The 27,071-nt window shown below is 37.2% G+C and overlaps 2 protein-coding genes across 2 annotated transcripts; one reads left to right on the forward strand and one right to left on the reverse strand.

The window, feature by feature from the left end:
• The first annotated feature begins 303 nt into the window (after positions 1–303).
• On the forward strand, positions 304–1,634 carry LOC129003302 (uncharacterized). The gene is made up of 3 exons (XM_054431595.1): positions 304–317; positions 937–1,145; positions 1,500–1,634. The coding sequence occupies exons 1-3, from the start codon at positions 305–307 to the stop codon at positions 1,632–1,634; spliced, it is 357 nt and encodes a 118-aa protein (XP_054287570.1). The 5' UTR covers position 304.
• Positions 1,635–1,894: 260 nt separating this feature from the next.
• On the reverse strand, positions 1,895–24,043 carry LOC129004304 (RNA demethylase ALKBH5-like). The gene is made up of 7 exons (XM_054432834.1): positions 23,814–24,043; positions 23,041–23,253; positions 11,368–11,610; positions 9,006–9,137; positions 7,950–8,030; positions 4,833–4,919; positions 1,895–2,878 (listed from the first exon to the last, which is right to left on the reverse strand). The coding sequence occupies exons 1-7, from the start codon at positions 23,897–23,899 to the stop codon at positions 2,743–2,745; spliced, it is 978 nt and encodes a 325-aa protein (XP_054288809.1). The 5' UTR covers positions 23,900–24,043; the 3' UTR covers positions 1,895–2,742.
• Positions 24,044–27,071: the final 3,028 nt, after the last annotated feature.

Below are 27,071 nucleotides of genomic sequence, written 5' to 3' on the forward strand. Positions count from 1 at the left end.
TAAACATGTTTTTGTAACTGTCCAGAAACTTTCAAAAGAACTTCTTTCATTGGAACATGAAAAAAAACAACCAAAAACTTCATGACATTCATTTATGAATCTTACAAAGAGATAAGATCCAATTATATGATTATTAATTAAACTGTTCACCAAGCAATGATAAGATATCAATGATATTTATCCTAGTTCAGCAAGTTTTGTTGTTTACATTGGATAGCAAATTAATCAGCATCTTTACTTGCAAATCAGCTACATTTTAATTTATAAAATGTGGAACTTACTTAGGCCAGTTCAGTTCAAAGTCATGGTTAACACTGGTAAGTAGTAATTAAATAAATAATACTAATAGTAATTAAATAAATGAAGTGAGTCACACCATTAACAAAAAGGAATTGGATAACAAATAATTTATATTTTTGTATCATAAAAAAAATAGCAATTCACAAACATAAGAATGGTTTTGAAGTAATAATTTTGTCTTGCAGACTTTTTTCCTCATCTCACTTGTAAGTTGGTTGGTGCTTTCAACATTCCATTACCTGCCCTAAATGGCCTCGCGCCTGTGCGTGCAAAGTAGGGATGAGCCCGTAGAGTACAAGAGTGAAGTGTACTGGTAAATATTATTGGCGGCATTGTGTCACATCCAAGACATCACTGCCTAGGATTAGTTGTCTCTTACTGAGCCATTAATATTCAATAAATCACTTTTTTATCTTTGAATGAATATTTGAGTAAAACTTGAGAGCGTTGAAAAGATTCAAAATTATTAATAACAATTTTGTAAATACCTGTTTATTGTATACTTAAGGTGGAAAGGTATTCACACCATTTCCAAAGTTTTTGTAATTTGAAAGCATCGAATAAATTTTAACTATTATAAAGTAGGCAAATGCCCTGTCATTGGTATTCTATATATAAATGAATATTTTTCTCTAGGGTCCAACATGAATGCACCTATCAGTTATGAGAAGATAACCTGGTCCATAACTCCCGTTCCACCAAATCCAGTGAGCATGAAACTGTTTCTTCCCCCTCCAATCCCCTTCTCCCGCAGACTCCCTGCTCCCCCTCTTCATCTGCTGCCTACCAACTCCAAGCACAATTCAACACTGAGATGTCCGTGCTCTTGTAAAGTTTGCCATGAGGTAAGGAGATTTAGTCTGGTATGTAACATATGGTTTTGATGTCTGTATTTGGTGTGGAAGCACTATGTATTGGTCGTTTTCCTAAACTTCTTATAAGATTTGTTTTTGGACAACTCAAAATTTTTCCAAACTAATTACACACAGTAAAAAGTTTTCTGAATATTTGCCATCAAACTTTTGCAAAGTAAACAAAATCTTTTGTTATTCTTTCTACATGTTCCTATTGATACTTCTTATCGAAGGCTTTTAGAAATTCACCAAACAATATTACTAGTTATAAACTGGATCATAAAACATATTTTGCTCCCATGTACAGTCAACAATTTATTTTATTTTAATATATTTTGTTTTCAGCACTCACAAAATCTATTGAACACAGTTCATTCTACTAGAAGCATGTTTGACGAAGCTCTGAACTATATAACATCGACTATGGACTCCCTGTTTTCTGCTTTAGGTGTAAAAACTTTGGGTGAAAGATTTTTCTAAAATTTTCTGAAAGAGTTTGATTCCAACAGTTGAATCAATAACAAAGATTGAAATAATGTAGTTTTATGTAAGAAGTATCCTGTGTTTGTGTGGATTTTGTTCACAAAATTAAATAAATTGTTTACAGTTGAAATGCTGAAAGATTTCATACCAAATGACTTTATAAACATCGTTACAGTTTATTATATTAAAAGAACACCATTGTCACAACTTAATTTTACTTCAAGATTTGAGGTAGGTAAAATAATATCACACAGTGAGAACTTTGAAACAACATTTTTAATATGTTTAATATATTTTATAACAGTAAAAACAACACTTGTACAACTGACAATACAGCAGATGAGAGGATATGGTAACACATAACAAACATAATTGTTATTTATTTGAACTAAGAGTAAACATGTAAGGCACTGTATAGCAAGAATGTAAGTAAGAAACAAGGTGTATACAAAATGTCTAAAACCTACAAATTATTTATGCGGTTGAACTCATTATTATGCATTTAACTATTCAGATATTAGAAAACTTAAAACTATTTTTCAACAATAATAAATAGAACAAATGCTGTAAAATGTTAAAGCATAACATTGCACTTATTGTTTATTTTCAGTTTTATGTCCTTATTGCAAAGCGCCGTTAGTAACAGGCTTCACTAAATTGCACTTCATTTTGAAAGTAAATATCAACAATAATACAAGATTGATCTATAAAACAATAATTACATATATAGTGCCGAAAATTATGTACATATTGATAATGTTTAGTGTTTAGTGTAAACTTTATCACATCTAGGTAACAAGGTATAATAAACCCTAACAAACTTTACAAAACATGCCTTAAAGTACTTAAAAGGCATTTAGCAAGCAATACAAAACAAAATATTGTAATTTTGTTCTGGTACCTAACATTACAATTGAAACACCTAAATTGTCTAAGCTGGGAAAAGTTTTGTAAAATAATCATGTCACTATTAATTTTACTATTTTCAGTTCATTTAAATTTTGAAACACTTTTGTTCATTCCTAAACAACATTACAAAATTATTTTGTTTGTATTGACAATATTAAAGCTCTTTCTATGATTCATCAATGAGATCAATGTTTCCTTAAGCAGATAATTTTTTAGATCCATCCTTCTTATCCCGAGTTTTGCCTGAAGAAGCTCGAGCTCGTTTGGGTCTGTAATCGCTCACTTGAGAATTGACAGTTCGTTTTCTACCTCTTCTCTTTTCATCAGCAGGCCTTCAAACAAAATTTTTCGGATAAAGACTATACTTTTTTAAACTTTTCAAAATATTACATATACTTGTCTTACAGCCCTATTAGAGTACAGTTATTTTAGTAATTTTTACAGTAGACTATTTTTAAACAAAAAAAAAACATAGCTGAGGTAAGTGAATGGTTATATAAATTACCTGGTAATCATTAGGTTGCTAACTAGATCCTGAGAAAAGTTTGAAGCACTTTTCTTGTTTTAAATTAGAGCACAGTTGATGGATAAACGCAGAGGGTCTAGACGTACAAAATGCCTATGTGGCTTATAGAGTTAGCGGAAAGCTATACACATTTGCACTATTAGGCCCACATCGGTGATCATGTCATGACTTTGTATACCAAATCCTGGTAATTTAATCAATGACTCAAATGGAATTGGTGAATAATCGCTTTATTGTGCAAAACATAGTAGTGATGGTAAACATTTTGCAAATGTACGCGACGTCCTCCAAAGTACCTCCACCCAGTACGCACATTCAATGTTTGAAAGCTTTTCTCCATTAACCCAGTCAATTTCAGTCTGATCTGGACTGGATCTACAGGATGTTCAGAAAAGGTGGGGGCAAAATTTACGTAGTGGTTCCTTGGGTCCAAATATAAAGAAAATCAGGAATAACACTTTTCCAAAATCACTTCATTAACCAGATATCCTCAATTTTGTATTTATTACATAACAATTTTTTTGATTGTTACATACCTAATGAAAATTGGTATGTATGTTAGGTAGAAGAGATCCATGTTACAAAAAAAGGTTATCTTTATTCAATTTAAAATGTTATATTTTTATTTATTTAAATTACAAAAATGGCTGATAAAAAAAATACATAATTAGTTTTGTTTTACTGTTTCCAGATGTTTTGAGAAAGTCAATGTGTTGGTGGCCGTGTTTTTGTTGTTATTTACATTTTTCAAGTTGTTGGTTACTAACTATATCATTTTCTTTATTGAAACTTAATTTTTATCTGTTTAGACAACCTACGTATTTAGATGTACAAGATAATCAACAATGACTAACTTGTTGGTTTGATGTTTTTGCAGTATAATGTTTTTAAGGTTATCTCTAAAGGCAGTAAAGTCCTTGTAAAAGGCTTAGTGAATGTTCCCCTATCATATTTATGATTTATGTTTATGGCTATCCCAAAAAAAATTAACCCGCCTACTAAAGTTCATATTTTCTTTTTCTATAACATCTATTGTATTATTAAAGTGATACATTCGAATTTGTGTAAACGTATAAGGCATTTTATCAAATAAAAATAAAGGCAAATGGCACATCAAAATGAAGCTTGGAGTGTGTATATTTGCCGAAAAGTATTTGTTTGGACAAATTTATTAAGGGCTCTGCCCCACAGGCCTATTTGCAAAAGGCTGCGCCTGACATGCTTCTAAAGAATGATTTAATTTAATTTCTTTAATGAAACAGCTGGTCAATGCAATTAACTGGTGTTTGTTTATTTACTCGAAAAAGATGTTTGTAATGCTTCAATTAGATTGAGGAAATATGTGGGTTATTTTGCCCTACTAAAGTTCATATTTTCTTTTTTTCTATAATATTTATAAATAAATGGCTATTACAGGAGTTTCATTTAGTTAACATTTATTCATAAAAATAGTGGCACAAACATTTTTTCATATTTTTATTTTGTAGTATTCAAGTATTTTTTAATCATACAATGGGTATTAAAATCCAATTAATTATGCTGAGTTATGATGTGCATGAATTTAGCTGCATGGACGATTTTTTATGATTTTTAATGAAGATAGATGAAAAATGCCTTAAAATCGACCAACACAACAGACAAAATTACTTAATAAAAAATGACAGAATCAATATACTTAAAACCACTCTTGATAACTCCTGGCGACAGTCTAGAGCTTACTGAAATGTACAATTGAATGTAGGCCCCTAATTTTTAAATACCTCGATAGTCCGTTGATTTCCTCATGGTTTGATACTATTGAGAGAACTTCTTCGTCACAACCAATTCTTGGTGCAGAAGGCAGCACTCTGCAAAAAAATACATTTCTTGTTAATAACTTTACTACTATAACTTTCTTGGTATATTAATTAACGGTCATTGTTTATAGTAACATTCAATCATAAAATAACGGTTGAATATTATTCTAGCATGCCTGAAACTTTGGTTATGTTGAATTTCAAACTGTGATTTGGAGTCTTTGAGGTTGATAGGCCTGATAAGTTTGCTGCTGCTTTTTCTCATTGGAGAATGGCTGTGTATTATATGTGTCCTTTAATGGATGTAAAAAACAGGCTATTAGAGACAAACTTGAGAACATTTTAGATATTTTAACAGCCTTAGCCTGAGTTGTAAACAAGTTGAAGATAACCATTAGGTGCTTAAGTCAAACTCCTGCTACAGTATACAGGGTGGTAAAAAAGTCCCTGGACAGTTAAATATTTTAAAAAATAATGCAGATAGAGCTACAATACTTGGTACAAAGTTACAGGGCATAAAACTCTATTTTAACACATATTCAGTGATCCAATAACTCTTCAGGGGGACGGCCCACAAGGAATCGGAAGAAAATCTTAAATGGAAGCATAGGTCAATATGCACATCAAATTAAAGGTCTTTTTTAGTAGAATACAATGCCGCAAACCGTACTTCAAAAGGTTGATCCTGCGCAAAATGGCAGATGTTTAAAGATTTCTTGAATCCGCCATTTTGAATCTTTGAACGACTGTCATTTTTTACTCGGGCATTCTTTTGAGCTTGAATTAACGGCATCGTAATCTACTAGTGAAGACCTTTAATTTGATGTGCATATCGACCTATGCTTACGTTAACAATTTTCTTCCGATTCCTAGGGCTGTGCCCCCTGAGGAGTAAGCGTATAATAGCAATGTAAATTAAATGAACCTTTGAACTACTGTCATTTTGCGCAGGATCAACCTTTTGAAGTGCGGTTTGCGGCATTGTATTCTACTAAAAAAGACCTTTAATTTGATGTGCATATTGACCTATGCTTCCATTTAAGATTTTCTTCCGACTCCTTGTGGGCCGTCCCCCTGAAGAGTTATTGGATCACTGAATATGTGTTAAAATAGAGTTTTATGCCCTGTAACTTTGTACCAAGTATTGTAGCTCTATCTGCATTATTTTTTTAAAATATTTAACTGTCCAGGGACTTTTTTACCACCCTGTATAGTTATCTGGTCTATAGGGTCATTACATCCCAAGATCCCATGTTCAACTGCACCATTCCTACAAAATTATTTTCCAATTGAGAGTGAGTACCTACTGTTTATTGCATTTTTCGACCACTATCAACAATTTCTTTTATGATAACCAACAATAATGACAATTATTCTCCTACTAGTGGCCTGTACTAGTGGTGTTGCTAGTTGAAACAAATCGTATTGAAAATAATACAGTAAATTATTAGATAAGACATTATAAAAGTGTATAATCATAGCCATTGCCCCTAATTTAGACTACAATAAAAAAAACCATATATAAAAAGGCAAATATTTGAAATATGTTTTTAAAATTATCAATTTTATGTTACTTAAAATTAACAGTGTTTCTTGTTTTATATCTTGGTTTTCCTTCCGTTGGAGTCGTATATTAGTTGCTTCTGATGTGTCAATGAAATACAATTGTAAAATGATGATTAGGCCTAAATCAATAACACAACATATTAACAAATGGAAACGTGCACACGGTTTGGCCTGAGCCCGGAGAACGACGAATCAGAGCTGAAATTATACAGCCAAACATTGCACATCTTTTCTAGTTTAAAATTGAAGATTTTTTTTGTAATCTTAAGAATTCTGTTATAGTTTCCATTTTGAGAACCAAATGTAAAGGTTAAAATTATTATTAATTATTATGAAGGCAACTCCCCATTTCGCGGTAGTAAGTCGGAAATATACCTATGAATTTGTCCCTGATTTATAAAACAGTAAGGTCCATTTCCCGGAATCTCTTTTTGTGTAACGGAAAGCGACGCAAAAGCCATTGCACTGTTGTATTGCATGTTTTTTATGAAGTTAGAATCATGTAAAAACAGTTCTTTTAGTTCGTCATTTGGGCCTACTTGTGGTTGTGGCATGTTAATAAGTCCATTGTAGCAAAATGCGTAGAAATGTCCATTTGTGGCCTCCTCTGCGAAGTGAAATGCACCACAATGCATGCAAGTGCTGTTAAGAGGACCTAGATAGTGAAAACAACACTAAACTCATTTTCCAGCGTTCTTCTGAAGCAGGCTGTAAACCAGCTTTACGATTTCTTTCATAGTTAGGCCTTACATGACGTTCTCTTTTAGCATTCCTTGTGTCAGTTGAATTCCTGGATACTCTTCCACGTCTTGCAGGTCTTCCCCTACCCTGTCTAGTTACTTCACCCATTATAAAAATGGGGGGGGGGAATTAAACAAAGACATTTCATTTTGAAACATTATTTTTTAGCAACATTGACTTTCGGAATAAATGTAAACATTGCAAATAAATAAGTAACAGCTGATTAGAATGCAGACGTTTTTCAGTCCCCATGCTTTTCTTACGGTGGATATTTTACGTTATATCTCGTTTTCTGGTAACTTTATGGGAATTCTGCTATTTTTCCCGAGTCTCTGGGGTCAAGACCTTTAATTTAAGACCCCTTCCGCTTTTCTGCGTCTTACCAGACGTCCACAATTTTCTGGTAAAAATTTTGTAGCCTATTACAGAATTATATATAAGGATTGGTCGGATTTAAAATCATTGTTTATTTTGGTGTCTTGACAATCAGGCAAAAAGGAAAATTGTCAAAAAGCAATAGGGGTGTTGTAGAGCATCGTAGTTAGTGTCTCGGACTTAGCCTGGATGAAAAGGTTACAGATTCGATTCCCAAGAAAAGCACAAAAATGTATGTGGATTGAGTCTCCCCTTGAAAATAATTGCAGTTCTTAAATGTAAAATATCACTGTGTTGAAAAGTGACTAAGACCTATAGTATTACTTACAAAATTAGCCTGTTTCAGAATTCAAACTTAGACTGTGTAGTGTGTAGTAAAGTAATAGTTTCAGTACAAACCTGCGTAGAATTATGACAGCTCTACGCGCTACAGTGTCTTCAGGACGAACACAATGCGTTATCTCATCAGCCGCAAAACCGCTAGAACAGGGGAGTAAGTGATGAGTTAATACACAACCATCATATTAAATTGTAGGTATTTTTAACCATTAATATTTTATAACAAAAGCACATTTTTTTCATCAGGTGTTTGCCTTTTATGGGATGGTAAATGTTAAAAAACAAATTAACACTATTTCATAACACTTTTTACTCACTCTGTCTTTTTATACCCAAAAATTATTTGCACGCCACTAAAAACAGCTGTAGTTCAATAAAAGCTTACAAAATAACATTCCTGATGTTCTAGAACAACTGCGCAAAAACAAGATAGGACAGGATTAGAAATAAAAATATTACACAACAGTTTAGCTGTGACAGAATAATTAAGTAAAATCAAAATGGCAAAACAAGTTTTGGTAAGAAAAAAGAAATAGATGAAGGAAGATAAACTTAATATGACTTAAGAGAGAAATTGTTGAAAGAATTGGTGAGAGAGATTGGAGAGAGAGTGAATTTTGTAGGAATGGTGCAATTGAACATGGTATTTAATGGCCCTATAGACCAGATGACTATATACTGTAGCAGGAGATTGACTTTAGCACTGAATGGTTATCTTCAACTTGTTTATATTCGCCTATTGGGTCTGATGCTGATTGGAGTATCCAATCGAAATCGATCACCACTTACTTACCATCTTTTATATGTATTTACCGTCTCGTGAGTAAACATTTTAGGTGTAAATATATTATTACGAGTGTTATTTGACATATTTTTTGTGCTTTCATGGAAAGTGAACACATGGTAAACCACAAATGAATTTGCTAAAGAAAAGTGGCTGTTTTATCAGGCTATTATCAGGCATATTATTCTCCATTAAGGAGCAAAAAGAACGCTGAGTCAAGATTTCTCTTTTTTAATAATTTTATAACTAAAGGAATTGGAGCACATAACATTTGAACTGAGTGAGTCACAATTACAACAATCACTATTCTATACCTCAACTGAAACACTTACCTCAATAAGGTGACACATCCTCTTTCCAAAGGTAAGCAGAAGATAGGTTTAGACACTCGGATAGGTTTGAAAGTGAACTTGCAGCCGAAACTGAGCATCGAGTCACTCATGAACGACACCGAAACTATCGGCCTGTCAACAAATTTCCATTTAGGCCTAAGTGATATACACATAATAAATTTATATTAGGAAAATAGACATAGGATGGGTATTGTTAAGGCGAAACACAGTGAATTGGTTATGTGCACCTCAATTTTCTCACAGTAGGTAATGCTCTACGCATGGATATTACAATATTTTTATCGAGTTCAGTTTTTCATCAATACAATCTATGAATGAGTCTTATTCGTTGTTCAAAGGTTTATTGCGGACATTTCTTATTCTTTTGCGGGAGTCTTATTGTTTTGGAAAATATCAATGTTACATTGAAACGAGTTAACCCTTAAGCGTGCGTTAATTTTTTTTACGGTGGAGCATGCATGGGGGTCTAGTGGACCCCCAAATAAAAAATGGGTACGAAAAAGTTTTTGATATTTAGCTCTTTAACACGTTCGCTACTGCAATAGTACAAAATTTTTCATTCACATGGACCAGCGACGCACATATGCGACGCCCGGTTTCCACCCATAGACTGCCGTCGCATATATGCGTCGACTAGTCACATTAAAATAGACTGCCGTCGCATATTTGCGTCGGGGTTCTAACGTTATTAAAATGCTTATATCTTTGTAACAGTCTATTTGAAGGCACTGAATTCCCTGCAGTGGTCTACAGAGATGTCTGACGCACAACTGCGTCGCTTGGTCTATGGATATGATGATTGGTGACGTCATATGATAGTTGGAAAAACTGGTCTTTACTTTTCTGCATCACTGTATGTATGTATGCAGTATGTATGCTGCATTATCCTATGTAGTTTATTACACAAGTTTTTATTGCAAACAAATATTATTTTTAATTTTACAAAAGTATAATATTTGTAAAAACCCATGGAAGCAGCAAATATTTCATTAATTAATACATTTGCCGGTTTGTAGAAAATGCTGTACAAAAATATAAAAAAATTAAAAACTTTCTTTTATAATGCATGTTTTTCTTTAAACATCCTCATTCAGTTGGTTTAGAATTCCTTTTAAAGCACACTTCACAAATATTTTACATTTGTCCCTGGCACATTGGTTTTTTTATGGCTTTACACTTAAATTTGGTCTTGGCGTCTTTTTGTCCAAGGCAGACGGTGCACCGCACCTTTGCACTGGGAGGCTAGATCAGTGGACTCAATGGTTGGACATTATTTCTATCCAATTGGTTTACAGATACTAAGTTTTTTTTTGGCAAACTTTCAATACTATCAAAATTATAAATAAAATACACCTGCCACAGCAAACCTGCAGCCTAAGCTAATTTCCAATTGTCTGAATTGATTTTCAATTAAATCTATTTATAACATTAGGTTTAACGAGTACCTAGGGTTGCTGCTACAAAGAAACTAACAAAGTGGGTTTTTTTTTTAAATTTATAACTTAACTTAGTTTAAAATAAATAAATTCGCCAAGTTTGATCAAAATATATCCATAAACAAGCAAACTACAACATTTTTGAGCAGAGCAAGCGAAGCTCTTATAACACATAGAAACAATAGACCTATTATATAACCTAAAAATGATTAACAATCCAATATAAGTATATTTAAGTAATGTATAAAAATGCCGTAAGCGGTTCCCACACTACAAATTGCTTACCTTTACCACTTCCTTCGCCACTACCTATGTCGTGGGCCTGTTACCCTCCCTTCTCATAGCATTTTAGCATTACAGATACATTTATTTAACTGCCAAAAAGGGTTCCAACACTATGCACTGCTCGCCTTGAAAGTTTCCTTCACCTCTTCCTATGTCGTGGACCTGTTTCCCTTCCTTCCCATAGCATTTTAGTATAAAAATATACTAACATTAAATTTAACAATGTAAAACGCTGCTTAATACTAAGTAGGTATTATATACCTACTATATTTATACAATGTAAAGGCCATATATTTGTACAATGTAAAGGTGAATTTTAATACTCAACATAAACTGTACATAACTGTCGACTAATATTGTAAAGTTCAATTTATTATTCTGGAGGTTGTAGAATTATAATGTCATAATATTAATATTCATAGACATCAAACTGTTTTACTCCATGAATGAAAATGTTGCAGCAGAACCTGTTTTGTATTCACATCATTAGGCTATACAATTGAAGATGTACAACCTGGGCTGACTACTTAGTTTATTATATGCCATTGGTAATTAAAATACTATATAAAACGTTTTACTACCACATGAATGTTCAATAAAAAAGATTCAAAAGCTCTTACCTGTCGAAAATGTGAATTGGGTCAATGTGAGAGACAATACATCCACCGGGTCGATAGTCATTGATGACAGCAGAGTTGACAAACCCCTCAGGGATCAGGCCCGTGCGAACGAGCGGGTTAATGACCAAACGGGTTACCCAGGTTGGTATCGGGTCTACGTCGCCTTGCCTGTACAAGCGCTCCATACCAGGTCCCTTTCGAGCCAGCTGGGATCCATATGTGTAACCCTCACCGAAGAAATACCTTAAGAACAGAAGCAGATTTTATTAAATAACTTACATAAACAAAATCATTAGGCTACAACTAAGCAATGTTGACAATGGTATTTATTTACTGTAGGTGCCTCCAAAGGAATTTTTAATTTTATATCTTACTTTATTTTGGTAGTTGTTTAACTCCTGAATCCAAATATACCATTATTTTTCACCGCTGATAAATATTACCTACTCAAAATATCAACATACAAATATAAAACATTAAAATAAACAATGTCGGACGGGTGACATTTGCAAGTGGAATGAACTGTGGTTGGAAAATCAAAAATTTGTTTGTAGGCACCAAATAGTAAATAATTACCAGACAATCTCTCTAGGAAAGGATCGTGTGATGCTTTCAAAACTCTTGTTTTTATAAGTTACACTGTAATATAATAACATACTTAATTACTTGTGTGAACCTGGCAATAACTCCAGCCATAAGTAGTGCGCACGGCCGAAAAAATCTATCGCTGGCCGTATTGCGGAGAAATACGTCCGCGAGCAATATTACCGATGATGCCAACAGATAGAGGACACTTTAACGGACACGACAGTATCAACATCATGTACCTGGAGGATAAAATAAGGGGGGTAAAACCAGCAATAAGTAGTGCGCGCGCCCGATAAAATCTATTGCCGGCCGTATTGCGGAAAAATACGTCCGCGAGCAATATTACCGATGATGCCAACAGATAGAGGACACTTTAACGGACACGACAATATCAACATCATGTACCTGGAGGATAAAATAAGGGGGGTAAAACCAGCAATAAGTAGTGCGCGCGCCCGATAAAATCTATTGCCGGCCGTATTGCGGAAAAATACGTCCGCGAGCAATATTACCGATGATGCCAACAGATAGAGGACACTTAAACGGACACGACAGTATCAACATCATGTACCTGGAGGATAAAATAAGGGGGGTAAAACCAGCAAGAAGTAGTGTGCGCGCCAGATAAAATCTATTGCTGGCCGTATTGCGGAGAAATACGTCCGCGAGCAATATTACCGATGATGCCAACAGATAGAGGACACTTGAACGGACACAACAGTATTGTTACAAGCCAGGAGCCCCGCGCAACAATAGCCAGGCGTCGTCTCAAAAGGATTGTTTGTTTACACGGGTTCTCCGAAAGACAATAGACCCATGTCAACGGACTACGTCAATAGAGGTTTTGACATCTACCAGAAGCTTCCACAGCGATCTGTAAACACCTTTGTCTAGCCTACGAGTAGTCTCTAGAATGTTCCACGGCAAGCTTATATAAGGGACCGTCTTCCGGCACACGGCTGTTGAGTTGAGTTGAGCCTTCCGAGAATCGTCGCAGCAAGTGCCCGTCGGTGTTAGTGACCAGTGCTAGTGCTAGTGGAGTGACAGTGTAGTGACAGTGAGAGTAACAGTGTAGTGACTCTAGTGACAGTGTAGTGACAGTGTTGTAACAGAAGTGATAAATCCTGTAGAGGCTAGCTGTAAGTAGAAACATTGTAAATTAGAATAGGCTTTAGCTAGGTTTAGATAGGGTTAGTTAGGTGTTAGGCAATTGTAAAATTTGTAAATAGATAATATTTAGTGTAAATAAATAGTTATTATAAAATCGCCAAGTTTTTATTGTAAAGAACCCGTTAAGCCCGCAACAATTGGTCTTTCACTGGCACGTACGGAGAAACCCGTGTAAACAAACAACCCTTTTGAGACGGCGCCTGGCTATTGTTGCGCGGGGCTCCTGACTTGTAACACTACCCCCTCCTTAAGACTGTTCTGCCCCAGAACAGATTTCTCTCGAAGCTTGAGATCTTCTGGACCAATGTCTCCGGTCCCCCACGGGTTGAATACGCAGAAAGCGTGACGAAGCTGAGAAAATCATAAAAGAGATGGAAGCGGATGGTGTCATCGAGCCTTCTAACAGCCCTTGGGTGTCACCTGTGGTACTAGTGAAAAAGAAAGACGGCTCAACAAGATTTTGCGTAGACTACCGCCTTCTCAACAATGTCACCAAGAAAGACAGCTACCCTCTCCCCAGGATTGATGACACACTCGACACTCTGGGAGGATGTCAAATATTCTCAACTTTGGATCTGAGAAGTGGCTACTGGCAGGTCGGGCTCGCTCCTGAGGACAAGGAGAAGACGGCGTTCTCTATTGGGACAGGACTTTGGCAATTCACTGTGCTGCCTTTTGGACTTTGCAACGCCCCTGCTACTTTTGAAAGGCTTATGGAGAACGTCCTCAGGGGATTGTCATGGGAGACATGCCTGGTTTACTTGGATGACATTATCGTCTTAGGTAAATCCTTCGAAGACCACCTGAAGAACCTAGAGAATGTCTTCATGCGACTGCGGATGGCTAATCTGAAGTTGAACCCCAAGAAGTGCAACTTGTTCCGCAAACAGGTCAATTACCTCGGCCATGTCGTATCGGACAAAGGAGTGTCTGTGGATCCGGAGAAGATCAGAGCTATCACCGATTGGCCAATACCTCAGGATAAGCACCAGGTTAGGAGCTTCCTCGGGCTGTGTGCTTACTACAGGAAATTTGTTAAGGGATTTGCTAATATTGCAAAACCACTAACCAAGTTGACCGAAGACAAGAGGACCTTTGTTTGGGATAACGACTGCGAGAAAGCTTTTGAAGAGCTAAAGACTAAATTATGCAGCGCACCCATATTGAGCTACCCACGATCCGACGGAAAGTTCATGCTAGACACGGACGCCAGCAATACAGCCATTGGAGGAGTTCTTTCTCAGCTCCAGGATGGAGAAGAACATGTGATCGGGTACTTCAGTAAGGTCCTGTCAGCACCTGAGCGTAATTACTGTGTCACCAGGAGGGAGCTTCTCGCAGTGGTTAAGTCCATAGAACACTTTCATAAATATCTGTACGGAAGAAGGTTCCTCTTGAGAACGGACCATGCCGCACTGATGTGGTTGCTAAGATTTAAGTCTCCCGAAGGACAGGTTGCAAGATGGTTAGAAAGGATACAAGAATATGACTTCGAATCAATCCATCGTGCGGGACCGAGCCACAAGAATGCAGATGCACTATCGAGAAGACCGTGCGGGGACAACTGCGTGCACTGCACACGCAAGGAAGACAAAAGTGCATCAGTTCATCGCGTGACCGCCGTTGACGACGAATGGGACAGTAAGAAACTGTCAGAGGACCAGAAGGAAGACACAGACCTAAGACACGTCATGCAGTGGAAGATGGACAATAAAGGAAGACCATCGTGGCAGGATATTGCTCCATTGTCTAAGAACGTCAAGACCTACTGGGCGCAGTGGAACTCGATTTTAATGGAAGAAGGAGTTTTGAAGCGAGTCGTCGAATCGGAGGAAGGGGGGCACCGAAAACTCCAACTAATAATTCCAAGGAAGAGGGTTCCTGAAGTGCTAAGGGAAGTGCACGGTGGAATTTCTGGAGGCCATCTAGGAGTACATCGTACACTGGTGAAAGTAAGGGAGCGCTTCTACTGGGCTAATCAGAGAGATGACGTCATAGACTGGTGCAGAAGATGTGTGACCTGCGCAGCATCAAATGGCCCTGTCAACAAACGAAAAGCACCAATGAGGAAATACAACGTAGGTGCCCCGTTTGAGCGCATTGCCATTGACGTAGCAGGACCGTTCCCCATGTCCGATGCTGGAAATAGATTTATTTTGGTAGCAATGGATTACTTCAGCAAATGGGTAGAGGCCTATGCATTGCCTAACCAGGAAGCGGTAACAGTTGCAGATATATTAATCAAGGAATTGGTGAGCAGATTTGGAGTCCCGCTCGAACTTCATTCTGACCAAGGAAGAAATTTTGAGTCAGCAGTATTCTCCAGAATGTGTGAAGTTCTTGGTATCCGGAAGACTCGAACAACACCTCTGCACCCACAGTCAGATGGCATGGTAGAACGCATGAACAGGACGATGGGAAGATATCTGTCAAAAGTTGTCTCCGAACATCAGCGGGACTGGGACCAATACCTGCACCTGTTTCTACTTGCGTATAGGAGTTCTGTCAACGAAACCACCGGCCAGACTCCAGCCAACGTAGTTTTTGGCCGAGAGCTCCGTCTTCCATGCGATCTGCAGTATGGATTGAAGCCGGATGAATGTGTGGTTGGCGAGGACTACGTATCGGATCTGCGGAAGAGGATGGACGAGATACATGAGAAAGTTCGTCGCAACATATCTGGAGCAAGTGACAGGATGAAGGAGAGGTACGACGTGAAGGCCGAGAAAGGAGGGTTCACACCTGGTGATCTCGTGTGGCTACATAATCCTCGAAGGCGTCGTGGTTATTCACCTAAACTCCAGAACTCATGGGAAGGACCCTATGAAGTTATTTCCCGTTTAAATGACGTCATCTACAGGATTAAGAAACAACCAAATGGCAAACCAAAAATTGTTCATTTTAACAGGCTTGCATCCTACAAAGGAGATCACAGCCAACAAGTTCGGAACCTCTCAACCGAGCCAAGAGACGTCGTGCCTGAGAGATATGGAAATGAGGGACTGAGGTTGTTATACAAGGACCTCTTCACCTTGCCAGTGGAATATGCCTTGGCACACTGCGTAGCAGAAGACCTGAGAACGTCGCGAGGTATAGCCACAGTCTTCAGGAAAAAGTTTGGAGGGACTGAAGATCTTGAGCGTCAGAGCCCCGCCATTGGCACAACCCTTCACCTGAAGCGCAATGGACAGCATTTGTTCTACCTCGTTACGAAGGAAACATCTAACAAGAAACCGTCCTACAAATCCTTGAAGAAAAGCCTGCAAGACCTGCGAGACAAGCTCCTTCGGATTGGAATCAAAAAGCTGGCTATTCCAAGGCTGGGATGTGGTTATGACGGATTGGAATGGAAGATTGTAAGAAATATGGTGCAGGAACTTTTCGAGGACACTGGCATCGACATTGTGGTCTGCGTATTCAACCCGTGGGGGACCGGAGACATTATTGGTCCAGAAGATCCCAAACTTCGAGAGAAATCTGTTCTGGGACAGAACAGTCTTAAGGAGGGGGCAGTGTTACAAGCCAGGAGCCCCGCGCAACAATAGCCAGGCGTCGTCTCAAAAGGATTGTTTGTTTACACGGGTTCTCCGAAAGACAATAGACCCATGTCAACGGACTACGTCAATAGAGGTTTTGACATCTACCAGAAGCTTCCACAGCGATCTGTAAACACCTTTGTCTAGCCTACGAGTAGTCTCTAGAATGTTCCACGGCAAGCTTATATAAGGGACCGTCTTCCGGCACACGGCTGTTGAGTTGAGTTGAGCCTTCCGAGAATCGTCGCAGCAAGTGCCCGTCGGTGTTAGTGACCAGTGCTAGTGCTAGTGGAGTGACAGTGTAGTGACAGTGAGAGTAACAGTGTAGTGACTCTAGTGACAGTGTAGTGACAGTGTTGTAACAGAAGTGATAAATCCTGTAGAGGCTAGCTGTAAGTAGAAACATTGTAAATTAGAATAGGCTTTAGCTAGGTTTAGATAGGGTTAGTTAGGTGTTAGGCAATTGTAAAATTTGTAAATAGATAATATTTAGTGTAAATAAATAGTTATTATAAAATCGCCAAGTTTTTATTGTAAAGAACCCGTTAAGCCCGCAACAGTATCAACATCATGTACCTGGAGGATAAAATAAGGGGGGTAAAACCAGCAAGAAGTAGTGAGCGCACGCGATTATATCTATTGCTGGGCGCGCGCACTACTTATTGCTGGTTATACCCCCCTAAACTTATCCTCCAGGTACATGATGTTGATACTGTCGTGTCCGTTAAAGTGTCCTCTATCTGTTGGCATCGTCGGTAATATTGCTCGCGGACGTATTTTTCCGCAATACGGCCAGCAATAGATTTTATCGGGCGCGCGCACTACTTATTGCTGGTTTTACCCCCCTTATTTTATCCTCCAGGTACATGATGTTGATACTGTCGTGTCCGTTAAAGTGTCCTCTATCTGTTGGCATCATCGGTAATATTGCTCGCGGACGTATTTTTCCGCAATACGGCCGGCAATAGATTTTATCGGGCGCGCGCACTACTTATTGCTGGTTTTACCCCCCTTATTTTATCCTCCAGGTACATGATGTTGATACTGTCGTGTCCGTTAAAGTGTCCTCTATCTGTTGGCATCATCGGTAATATTGCTCGCGGACGTATTTCTCCGCAATACGGCCAGCAATAGATTTTTTCGGGCGCGCGCACAACTTATTGCTGGTTTTACCCCCCTTAACTTATCCCCCAGGTACATGATATTGATACTGTCGTGTCCGTTAAAGTGTCCTCTATCTGTTGGCATCATCGGTAATATTGCTCGCGGACGTATTTTGCCGCAAAACGGCCAGCAATAAATTTTTTTGGCCGCGCGCACTACTTATGGCTGGAGTTATTGCCAGGTTCACACCAATTACTTAACCCTAGATCTGGCGGTCATTTTATTTCCCAGTGGCGGGTATATTTTGGCGCTTTTGTAGTGGTATCATATATTTTGCCACAGAACATTTATTTGTGAATATAAGTACACACATATATATATTTTCTATTTCAGTGATGAATTTAGAATATAATAATAAAAAAATATTCTTTTCCTAGCAATGCGTTTAGGCGTAGTAGCAAAAGGTTTGCAAATTTTTGGATTATGCAAATTAGAAATTTCAAAAGCAACCCACAAGAAAACCACAAAATAATTTTTTACACATTTTATCTAAATGTAAAGTTTGTGTGAAATATGATTCCCTACGTAGAAATATCAATGCTTTTTAAATACTCATAAAAATAAAATTATAAAAAAATAAATTCTTCATACGTATTTTCTTTTTTGAAAAACTACCAAATTTCTTTTTGTCACGTAGGAAATGATAGAATGCATCAACAAAAAATGAAACGATACTGTACAATAGGTAATAAATAGATCTTTCTGAAAATATATAGTTATATTTAGTTGAATTCTAAAATGTCTGAGAAATTTACGTCGGAATGTAAAATTTTGAAGAATTTTTAACAAAAACATAATATTTATGACATTTTTAAAAACAAAATAAAATTTTTACAATCAACCTTATAGATTCACAGGTAATTGTAGGGAATTTATTGTAGTTTCAGAATTGTATACATCTTTTAACTATATTATTACAAGTTCTTCTATACAAGTTCTATTCTATCTTTTCTATTCAAGTTATTTATTCCAAGAAATCTAAATGGATAAATACTTCAAGCCTGAGCGCCTATCTTTGGACCCTAATGACCCCCATTCTGATCGTCAATGGAAACATTGGAAAACCACTTTCGAGAATTTCATGGAAGAAATATGTGCTGCAGAAGATGATCTACTAAAACTTCTATCTAATTTTGTTGACTACAACATATATGAAATAATCTCAGAGGCTGATTCTTATACTGAAGCTATATCTATTCTTGACAAACTTTTTATAAAGCCTACTAATGAGGTATATTCGCGTCATCAACTAGCAACTAGAAGACAGGAACATGGAGAAAATATTGATCAGTATCTTCGAAAACTCAAAGAACTTAGTAAAGCATGCAACTTTAAATCTGTCACTGCTAATGAAAATCGCAACGAGTACATAAGAGACGCTTTCATTCGAGGATTAATATCACAGTCCATTCGACAAAGACTTCTTGAAAATCTAACTTTGACTCTTGAAGAAGCTTATAATCAAGCCACTACCTTGGAATCAGCTGAAAATCAGGCAGTTTCATATATTTCAAGCCCTTGTAACTCTATATCTCAGTCAACTCCTAAAAATGTTGATGTTACTGATACAAATGTTTCTCAGGCAGCTCCTGATTCGTCTTCACACCAATTATCCTCGATAAGAAGAGAAAAATGTTTCTTTTGTGGACGGTTACGACACTCTCGAGCCAACTGTCCTGCCAAAGACTCAGTTTGTAATATTTGTGACAAGAAAGGCCATTGGGCAACAGTTTGCAATTCTCGCAACCAAGGTAGGGCATTTAAGGGTAAAACAACTCAAAGTGAAAAGACAGAAATAAACTCGATGTCTTCTTCTCTTGTTGCTGCCTCACAAAAATGTCTTTCAAAAGCTACAGTATCACTGATGTTAAATGGCAAACCAGTAGATGCACTTATTGATACTGGGAGTTCCGACAGTTTTATATCTGAAGCTACTGTGAAAAGATTCAATATTTCTAAATACCCGACAAAGCATGAAATATCGATGGCATCAACAAGCCATGTTTCATCAACTCTTGGCCACTGTATTGTTGACATGGTGTGCGATGGCCACGAATACCCACAGACAAAGCTGCTCGTCTTAACTGATTTATGTGCCGATGTTGTAATTGGACATGACATCCTTCGGCAACATTCTGCTGTGGAGCTGAATTTCGGTGGTAAACGCCCACCCTTCAACGTTTGCAATCTACTTAGGGCTAAAGTATCACCCCCACCACTGTTTGATAATCTAACTAATGACGTCAAGCCTGTAGCCATCAAGTCCCGCCGCTACTCTGAAGATGATAGTAAGTTCATAAAAAGTGAAGTAAGTAGGCTTATATCAGAAGGAATAATTGAACCGAGTAAATCACCTTGGAGAGCCCAAGTGATTGTGGTCAACAATGGGCACAAGAGACGTCTGTGTATTGACTACTCTCAAACCATCAACAAATTCACACAGCTTGACGCCTACCCTCTACCTCACATTGAATCATTTGTCTCTAAGCTTGCTCAATATAAAGTGTTCAGTACAATCGATCTGAAGGAGGCATATCACCAAATACCTATTCGGAATGAAGATAAACCATTCACTGCATTTGAAGCTAATGGGAGACTTTACCAATACACTCGAATTCCTTTTGGCGTAACAAATGGTGTGGCGTGTTTTCAAAGAACTATTGACCAGATTATAGAAACTGAAAATCTACTAGACACGTTTGCATATCTGGACGATGTAACTATTTGTGGTCGTAGCCAAGCAGAACACGATCAAAACCTACAGAGATTCATGGAAGCAACTAAAAAGTATAATCTTACCCTGAACAAAGAAAAATCTAAGTTTTCGTTGACCAGCATTCCAGTTCTGGGGTACATTGTAGAAAACATGTCCATGCGTCCTGATCCTGACCGCTTGCAATCACTCTTGAATTTCCCCGTTCCAACTGATAATGCAAGCCTTAAAAGAGCTCTTGGCATGTTGTCCTATTACGCAAAGTGGATTCCTAAATTCTCTGAGAAGGTTCATTGCCTTACTACAGTCAAATCATTCCCAGTAGGCAGTAAAGAAATATTGGCTTTTAAGACATTAAAAGAAGAAATAGCGAACTCCAGTATGTCTGCAGTTGAAGAAAACATTCCATTTACTGTAGAAACAGATGCATCTGAATCAGCTATAGCGGCTACCCTTTCACAAGCTGGAAGGCCAATATGTTTCTTTTCAAGAACCCTAACTAAGAGTGAACAACATCTACCTGCTGTGGAAAAAGAGGCCCTCGCAATATTTGATTCAATACAGAAATGGAGGCATTTCCTGATTGGAAGACGGTTTAAATTAATTACAGACCAGAAATCTGTGTCCTATATGTTCAATCAGAAACACGCGGGAAAGGTTAAGAACAACAAGATTTTAAAGTGGCGATTGGAACTAGCACCTTTCTCTTACGACATAGTGTACCGTTCTGGCAAGGAAAACGTAGTAGCAGATGCATTTTCACGAGTTTCATCTTCCATCTCTTGTAGAGATTTCGAAAAACTCCGTAGAATTCATTGTGACATTGGACATCCTGGAATAGTACGAATGGTTCATTTCTTAAAAAGTAAAAATCTCCCTTACTCTATTGAAGATGTCAGGCGAATGACTGCGTCATGCTCTGTTTGTGCGGAAGTGAAACCTCGGTTCTATCAAAAACCCCCATCAACACTCATCCATGCAATGGCTCCTTTCGAGAGACTTAACATTGATTTTAAGGGGCCAATACCATCTGTGACAAGGAATAAATATATACTGACGGTTGTTGATGAGTTTTCAAGATATCCGTTTGCTATTCCTTGCTCGGACACATCAGCATCTTCTGTCATCAAAGCACTTACATCAATCTTCACCATCTTTGGTATGCCTGCTTTTGTCCACTCCGACCAAGGTTCTGCTTTCATGTCAAAAGAACTGAGTGATTTCTTACACTCTAAAGGAATCGCCACTAGCCGATCTTCACCTTACAACCCTCGAGGTAATTCTCAAGCTGAGCGATAATGGAACGATTTGGAAGACTGTATCTCTTGTTCTGAGAAACAAGGGACTGAAGACAGAACAGTGGGAGTATGTTTTGCCAGAAGCTTTGCATTGTATACGCTCGTTACTATGTACAGCTACAAATGAGACCCCACATGAACGTCTTTTCAAACACCAGAGACGATCATTTTATGGCACCTCTCAACCTCAATGGCTCATGAATCCAGGACCAGTATTAGTGAGAAGGCATGTAAGAAATAACAAATATGAACCTTTAGTGGAACAAGCTCAGCTGATAGAGGCTAATCCAGACTATGCTCGCATCAAGTATAGAGATGGTAGAGAGGCTCTGGTATCGGTGCGACATCTCGCTGTTCCCCCTGAAGCTATCCAACAAGAGGATGAGCCAGTGACTTCAGAAAATCCCAGTCAAGAACTAGATCCTGTTCTTCAAGACCTAAAACGTGAATCAAACCTGCTTCAATCTGAAATCGAAACATCCCCACTGCATGAGACCGTGACCCCTACTTCTGTGAGGGATAACGAAGAAACAAACCTGCGTCGTTCCACTAGAGTCCGAAGACCTCCCACCTATCTAAGGGATTACATTTAAAAAAAAAGATGGGGTGAATGTTATGTAATATGATTTCTATTGTACTGTCAAATATTTCTTCAGCTGTTTTATTTAAGACTGTTTTGATTATGTATGTTGTTTACTGTTTTGTGCAATTCTCTCATGTAAAATGTAGCTGATTATTAAGTTGAATAAAACCATATCAATTTGGTTTCTAAACATTTGCTTTCATAACACTAATATTGTATACAATTTAATTGACAATCACCAAAAACAGCTGTTTTTGTAGTCAGGTGACCAAAACTTTCCACCGCCAAAATCTATTTTGAAATCTCTAGTTTTTCAAACTACCGTTTCTCAGTACATAATACTCACTCAATAATGTTTTATGCATGAAAATGAATCCTCAGAATCTCATCTTTCTAATGGTATAAGATTTATTGCGTTTTAAAACTGTTTTCATATTTTAATAATAGAAAAACCCGACCCATGTCATCTTGGTCTATAATCGACCAGCGCCACTGAGAACTCACGTTTTAGTGGTCTAAAATCGACCAGCGCCAGATAGAGGGTTAATTAGCCTAAATAGGCCTAAGTAACTATGCCACCCAGAGCGGATTCACAGCAAATTATTTTAGGCCTACACTTACTTGTTACGCAGCGGAGCACGATCAACAGTGCAAGGTTTATACTTTCCCTTATCGGCTCTTTCTACAACTCGATCTATCTTTGCTTCAATTTTTGTGCATTGGACGTCATCAAATAATCTTTTCTGTTGAATTCCCTCTTTTAAAAGATTTAAAACAGATATTTCCTCTTCAATAGTACGATGATGTGAATAATAAACAGGTACTGCTGCATACCTAGGTAAAAATACAATTAAGTTATAAAAATGAATAACATGAATAACATTTGAGGAGAAATCTAAACCAGACAAACCAAAACAAAAGTTAAGTTGAATCAAATCACAAAAAGTAGCCTATCAATTCTGTCATTAGACAGATTAGCCTTAAACAAAGATAAGACTCAGGACATCATGTTTAGTCTTCACAAAAATGTTGCCAGCAGTGATGATCCTGTAAAGCTTCTGGGTTTCGCCCTGGATTCTGAGCTTGTGAGGAGTACATTGACACCCTCTGTGCTAAGCTCAATCGAGTGATTTTCCTTTAAAGAAACTTATCTCATGAATTTCCGAAAATATAGTTTAACAATCAATATTTTTTACTATATCAATTATAAAAATGAACTGTCATAACCTAACCTAACTAACCAAACTTGCTGATAGGCTAGTGAAAAAATCGAAATAAGGTTTACTAATCGAATCCGATATTAGCATAGCAAACTGTACCCTCGGTCTTCCCTTGATTTTGATTTTTATAAAACAAGTTGGGTATAAAAATGGGGGTGAATATCCTATTCCTACCTTTTGTCTGGAAATTCGTGGTCAACTTCTGAGCATTTCTGTTTGATACGTAATAATTGTCTCAAATCACTAAAACCCTCTGCCATGACTGAAATTGAAATTATATTAGGTTTTGACGACACACTACACTATTTTAAATGTCTTCTAGGGCTAGTTTAGTTTAGTTATTACTTAGTCCTATATTATTATGTTTGAAGTGTACTCAAATATAAATGGCAATTTAGGTTAGGTTGAGCCGAGTGAGGAGGAGAGGACTCGACGTTCTGTACCCACGAGCACCTCCTCTTCCACATGCACAGTAGTCCTTGGAACAGTTCCTGGGATAACAGCTATTTGTGTAACTGTATTTGTGTTAACTGTAACTCTGTATTGGTCCTGATTAGATAGTTGTTTCATTCAACAGTTGCAGCAGTTGCAAGCAAACTGTCAAACTGTGCAATCGCAATGTGCATTGTGGTTTTGGTTTTGTAAAGGAAAAGGTGTTTATTCTTTACTGTTTATTTACTTTTGACTTGAGCTGCTTGAAAAGGTGTTTTATGATTATGAAAATTAAAGTGCTGTGAGTGTGCTGAAGCTGATTTGTTATTAGGTATTGACAATTAAATGTTTTACGTGCATGAATTATTTATTAAATTTTAAGTGTTCACTTAACCTATATTTTTCGGATTCCTCAAGAAAGAGGGTTAGGTTGAGTTGTATTTGTGTGTGAATTTGTTAGATTGCAGTTTTTGTAGTGGTAGGTCTAGGTTTATTTTAAGTAAGTTGGGCCTTTCAGTTGAGTTTAGGTCGAAGTTATTGCCTTTGAAATAGTTAAATTAATAACTTATCTATTTATAAGAGTAGGCCTAAGTTAGGTTCTAAATGTCAACTGGAATGTCGAATGTGTGTGTAGAATTTTTGTTGTGAAGTTTTAAGTGTAAGTAGTTTGTTATGAACTTTTGAGTGATTCAGTTTTAATAACTTAGAATGACGTCTCATGTGTGTGAACTGTGTGATAAGACATTCACTAAAAGGTTTTCTCTGAAGAGACATTATGATAATTTTCACAACGGATACAGCCCTAATGATGGAAACCCCAATTGTTCACAAACTGTTCAGTGTGCGATATGTAGTTCAGACCTTGGTAAGACAGCTAGGGACGTTGCGATACCACCAATCTTCCGATACTTGGTATCGATACCGTATCGAATCTGCGGTATCGATACCAGTAAAGTATCGAATAAAAAGTATCGATACCGTAAGTATCGAATGAGTACGGTATCGAATGAAAATGTATGCCTTTATCGTGAGTTGTAATGAAATTGGCAGTTAAAACCTATATAATTAGAAGAATAATACATTAGTTTAAGAGCAAGCACCATAAGAGATAAGAATAATTCTTATTGTTCTATATTAAAAAAATAATATCACTAAGAAATTTTTTTTACATTTTTGCACATGGGTTTCAGGTGTCTTTAACTAAAATTTTGTAAGGCCTGTATTATTAAAAGAACTTTTGAGGTTTTTGTAGATGCCCCATTCCATTTTAAAGTTATATATTTTACCATTAACATTTTATAAACATTTTCATTTTTAGATTAACATAGAGAATAATTTCTTAAAAATTGCAGCTAATGATGTTACTTTGAAATAAACAGTAGCCTATAACAGTAAACCAGATGTTGTAATAGCAAAAATTAGTTACTTCATGATTGATGTGTTTTGGAAAAATCAGACAACTCTCAGACAATGTAAAACGAACGTTTATTTTTACAACTTAAAAAGCTTATTAAAAAGTTGATGTACAGAAAATTTGTAGAATTGTGAATCAAAGTTAAGTGAGCCAAACAAAAACATCAAAAACAAAATGTAAAACATCTACAGGAACCACTCCTCATCTGACACACTATTTAAAAAAACAAGTTTGTCCAAAAACTTGGCTGATAAACGATTGCGTAGTTGGTTCACTGTGGAGCCAGCCTTGGAAAAAAGCCGCTCGCTGGGCACTGACGTAGCCATATGAAGTAAATTCTTTCTTGCTTGTTTATACAAGGCTGGAAAAACATTTTTCATGTCCTCCCATGCTTCCAATGGATGGGATTTTAAAGGCGTCACAGGATTTGAAAGGTACAAAGTTATCTCTGAAGAGTCAGCCTGTTTTCCTTTCTTGTTCTTCCCTTGGGCCAATTCTTTATGAGTTTGCCAAAAGTCAAACGCAGGATTAGTCTTTTCCTCTTCACTGGAATCTCCAGATACAGATGACTGAGAACTCTCTTCTTTGCAGACAGCTTTCAGTTTGGAAATGGCACTTCCACAAGCTGATGCATTTTGAAAATGAATATTTTTAAATCGAGGATCGAGGAGGGTGCTTATGGCTAGGCGATAATTTTGCTCAGCCTTTCCAAACCGTTTTGCCATTTCCGTCTCCAAGGTTTGTTTCACCGCTTTCATAGATGTACTAGTGGCATTGAATTTTCCTAACTGAGAAATTAGGCAGTTGATCATAGGAATGATTTTTGATACAGTTATGTATTTTTCCCCAGATATATCCGTAGTAGCAAACTCAAATGGTTTCAGGAGCGATGCAAGGTCTCGCAGATCTGAAATTTCCACCGCAGTTGGCATTTCTGGGCTGGTGTTATCATTTATTACAATCTGGCTCACTACTGACAAAAGCTCCAGAAAACGTTCGACCATGTAATAGGTCGAGTTCCATCTCGTTTTAACGTCGAGAATCATTTTCTTCACCTTTCCTTCTGGAACGTTACTTTCAATTTGAATTTTTCTCAATTTGTCCGAGTTGATGACACTGTTTTTGATGTACTTAACTACGGATCTTACTTTTGCTATTATTCCTACTACATCCGGATGGGAAACTGCTGCCATTGTAACCAAATTAAGGGTGTGGGCAAAGCAAGGCATCTGCTTATTAGGAAGAGCAATTTGAGCTGCTGCCACTATGTTTGAACCGTTATCAGTAACAATACTGATTACTTTCTCCTTCTCGATTTCCCAATCGGCTAAGATTTTTGTCAGGTTCTCACCAAGATATTCCGCTGTATGATTGGAATCTAACTGCTTACATGCCAGATCAATAGATATGATGCTGATACCATCTAAAAAATGGGCTGTGACTCCCAAGTATGATTTCTCAGCCATTGTCTCTGTCCAAACATCTGTTGAAAGACAAATATGCGTAGCTTTGTTTAACTTGGTTTTCAATCTACTGGAAACAGCTTCATATTTATTAATAAGCTGTTTTTTTAAGAAGTCAACTGA

The sequence above is a fragment of the Macrosteles quadrilineatus genome, unplaced genomic scaffold (assembly GCF_028750875.1).
Source record: "Macrosteles quadrilineatus isolate MER2022 unplaced genomic scaffold, UCM_ALF_1.0 Scaffold_9__3_contigs__length_116548681, whole genome shotgun sequence".
NCBI classification, from domain to species: Eukaryota; Metazoa; Arthropoda; class Insecta; order Hemiptera; family Cicadellidae; genus Macrosteles; species Macrosteles quadrilineatus.